The sequence below is a fragment of the Fragaria vesca genome, linkage group LG7 (genome assembly GCF_000184155.1).
Source record: "Fragaria vesca subsp. vesca linkage group LG7, FraVesHawaii_1.0, whole genome shotgun sequence".
NCBI lineage: Eukaryota > Viridiplantae > Streptophyta > Magnoliopsida > Rosales > Rosaceae > Fragaria > Fragaria vesca.
The window spans coordinates 3,377,244-3,381,336 of NC_020497.1; the positions used below are offsets into that span (position 1 = coordinate 3,377,244).

The 4,093-nt window shown below is 36.2% G+C and overlaps 1 protein-coding gene across 1 annotated transcript; it reads right to left on the reverse strand.

The window, feature by feature from the left end:
• Positions 1–1,371: 1,371 nt before the first annotated feature.
• LOC101292460 lies at positions 1,372–3,975 on the reverse strand. The gene is made up of 3 exons (XM_004308255.1): positions 3,824–3,975; positions 2,427–3,753; positions 1,372–1,962 (listed from the first exon to the last, which is right to left on the reverse strand). Exons 1-3 carry the CDS (start codon positions 3,973–3,975, stop codon positions 1,372–1,374), a joined length of 2,070 nt encoding a protein of 689 aa, XP_004308303.1.
• Between the last annotated feature and the right edge of the window lie 118 nt (positions 3,976–4,093).

Below are 4,093 nucleotides of genomic sequence, written 5' to 3' on the forward strand. Positions count from 1 at the left end.
CATTAGTGGAGAGGATCGGAAATCTGGGTTTATCCATTCTGGGTTCTTCCTATTGCTTTATCAAACTTGGGTTCATCATATTGCTCATTTCATGATTATTGTTTCTCCTTAATCGACTCAACTTATAATTATCTATCAAAGATTTTCATTGTGCTTCAAAACTATACAGTTATTTTTGATATCAGAAGAACAATGAGGGCAAAAACCATCGAAGATTGGAGGATCGGAAAGTTCCTGAAAATGTCGAAGGCAAAAACTGCAGTTCTTAATTCATCTTTGTTTGTTTTTAGATAAGGGTAAAATTGGCAAAAACACTAATGCGGGGTACATTTAGTAATTAGCTGGGTACATTTAGCAACACCCATTGTTTATCGTTGTTGTTGTTTTCTGAGAAGCACTATATTGATTTGTGTACTTCCAGAAAATCTTTGTTGGAGTTCATGCAAAAGACAAGTAATTAACCAACAAGTAGCACTATGATAGACAATCAAGCATAATGAGAGTGATAATAAACGTGCATAGTTTCAGTAGCTAAGCTGGTCGATCACTTCAAAATTTTAATTTGAGGGGCAGAGAGAAAGAGTAGCATATATCCAGGAAAACCAATCGAATATTCCTGGCCTGTTTGAAAAGGACACACGAAACGAAAGCTAGTGCAGTACTATTTCGGACTGCTCGAAGGAGATGAGAGTCTTTTGAAATATATATAGAAAGAGATGCCTCCATACATAGATGAGTCCCATTCTCATACGAATATAGGCTTATATCATATGTACGATGGAGAATCCCTGCCGATGAAACCTTTGTCTTGCAGTGAAAAGTCAGGAATATTGTGATACTATAGACATAATTGTACTAGCTATATTATTACAAGGTGTTGAATGTTTCTAAGAGACTATATACTGCGCTCTGTATCACTGAATGTCTTTTCTGATTGAGAAATTTTGAGAAATAGCCATAATTTGATCACCTAATTGATATTTAACCATATTTTATACAAGAGTTAAAAAATAGCCAATCAAATTTTTTTTTTGGGTCTGAGAACTGTACCATTCACTTTTTCTTATCTTTTCATCGTGACTTCTATTCCTTTCTTCTAATTCTACCTCTACGACTTCTAGTTCGTAGTTGTGTATGGTCTACGTTGCATGGAATCGGAAGCAGAAACGTGGAAGCGAAACGTTTGGAAACCCGGAAGCGTTTTTTTTCAAAATTTGTTGGAAGCGAAGCGTTTTGGAAGCGCTGAATAAAATAATATATATATATATATTATACAAAAATAAATAAATAGCAAATTCAAAGTCATTGTCAAATTCATAGCAAATTCCAAGTTATTGTTCTACAATCAAATAACTCAAATAAAAATAAACACTAGTCTACTTGATCAACAAAGACATCATCCTCATTCTCATGAACATGATCAAACAAAACAGCCTCCAACGATGGTTCATCAAGAGAAAGATCCTCAAACTTGAGCCTCCCAAGATTAGTTTCATCTAATGAATCAAATTGATCACCTCCAACATCCCACATTTGAGTCGGACCTTGTTTGTAAGAGTTGCTACTTCTAGATAAAAGGCGAAGATTGGTATGTACAAATACCAAATCTTCCGCTCTTTGTGGAGTAATCTTGTTTCTTGTTGCGAAATGTATGAACTTATAAGTACTCCAATTCCTTTCGCAACATGAGGATGAAGATGGTTGCCCAAGCAACTTGAATGCTAAGGCTTGAAGCCTTGGTGCTGAAGCTCCATGAACTGCCCACCATTTCAAAGGGTGTAGGATGGACCTATCATGCATTGCATCAACATTACAAAAATCATCCATACACAACGAAAAATTGGAGTACTCCACATTAACGTCTCTCCGCTGATTTGCATCATCATAATACTTCAAAATGCAATTTTTTCTTTCTCTAGTAATATCAATATCTTGATGAGGAGCTTTTTCTGGAATTATCTTCTGCAAGCCATTCCGAACTGTAATACCTAATTATTTAACATGACAAAATCATTGATAATCCATACCATATTGAAAAGTAACGAAAATATGTTTGCTGTAAATATTCATTTGCTTTCAATGCTCAAATATAAGTTATCAACTCCATATATATTACTAGTTATCAACTCCATATATATTAATAATGAATATGCATGTCCAGTAACAATATATGTAATATGAAATTGATGAACATTCACATATCACTAGACATTCCATATTACTAATGCAGTAACTTTATATTACTAATGATTTCAATCCACATATCAACTCAATGCTCAACACATTCACATGTCTAGTAAAATTAGCTTATAACATTCATATGAGAAAACTATAATCAATTCACATAGGAAAACTTACTTGGGATTTAATGAATGCGCCATACAATGCAGGGGTGTGCTACTCTTGCTCCAACGAGACATCAATACCTTATGCACGGCATTCCAAAAGCTTGAATCCTCATGTAGTTGCTTCCTTTCTTTCCTATATATAGCTTTCTTCATATTCTGAATCATATCTTCCCACCATTCATACACTAAATGAAGAGACGGCTTATCAGTGTCTGAACGTCTAATCATACTATATATGGGCTCAGTGAAAGATAAAATATAATCAAGCTCATCCCAAAACATCTCATCCAATATCTTTTGTTTCACTGCAGCAGCCCTTCTCATATCATCTTCTTTGTAATCATCCCATTTATTACTGATTACCATTTGTTGCAAACCAGATTTTATTTTCTTAAATCTCTTGAACATCACCAGTGTGGAGGCAAACCTAGTTGAAGCAACTGTAAGGAGCTTAAGGTCGCAGTGCTCAGTAAACATCACCAACCTCATCCCATGGTTCATTATGAAATTCTTGATGAATGAAACATCATCCGCAAGAGGCCCTATCCATTTACAAGCATCATACACATCATCATTGTTTCTTGTCTGCAGCGAAGGTGCACATATATTCTTCACAGCAAGGTTCAAGGTATGTACTACACATGGTGTCCAGAAGATAGTAGGATACTTGGCTGAAATAAGTGCACAGGCCTTCACACAATTAGAAGCATTGTCGGTGATTATTTGAACCACATTTTCATGACCAACCTCCTTTATGCATTCTATAATCAACTCAGCAATCATCTCACCACTTTTCACTTCACCTTGACTATTTACTGCCCTCAACATCATCGGACCATTCGTATTTGCAGCAATCAAGTTAATGATGGGTCTCCTTTGCGGATCAGACCAACCATCACTACATATACTCACCCCTTTAGCTTTCCATGAGTCCTTGATCGGCTGTAAATGAAGTTCAATGTTCTTCCTTTCCTTTTGAAGAAGTGTAGTCCTCAATGCATTGTAACCGGGTGGAACATATCCTGGAATGTTGGAAGCACGCACATACGACCTACGGTAATGAGGATTTCTTGCAAGGTTGAAAGACAAGCCACCTGTGTAAAACATTCTAGCTATCTCACCATTACATTGCTCCCTAGAATTATTTTGAAATGCTTTTTCCAAAGCCGTACCCATTCCCTTCCTCTTCTTTGGGCCCACTTCACTTGATGTTGGATTACTACAAGTAAAACTCATATCATAATCAAGTGAAGAAGTTGCTGCATTCCTCGATGATGAAGGCAATGGAACTGATTTTGGGGCTGCATTTTTGACTCTTTCTTTGCAATCATTGAGTAACTTGCTCATATTAGCTAGTTGTTGAGGAGTGACCTTCGGGCAAGCTTTGACACCTTTTCCTACCATCCTTCAACAAATGTGAAACAACTCTATTATGAGCTCCAACATATTTGGTGTTGCAAAACTTACATTCAAACCTCCAAGATCCTCCGCCGGACATCTTTTCAATCTTATTTGTATAAATCCACAAAGGAGCTTTGTCATCCACATCACCAGGTTCAACCGGAAGTGACTCGGCATTAACACTTGCAGCAGAACCAGAACCAATACTACTTGGTGCCTGACTCATATTACTAAAGAAAAAAAAATTAACATCAATAATTTGATCAACAGACCTTGAGCTTAAGCTAGCAATGTATAATTACAAAAAGCAATATTCTATTCATACTATGCCCAGACAATATGAT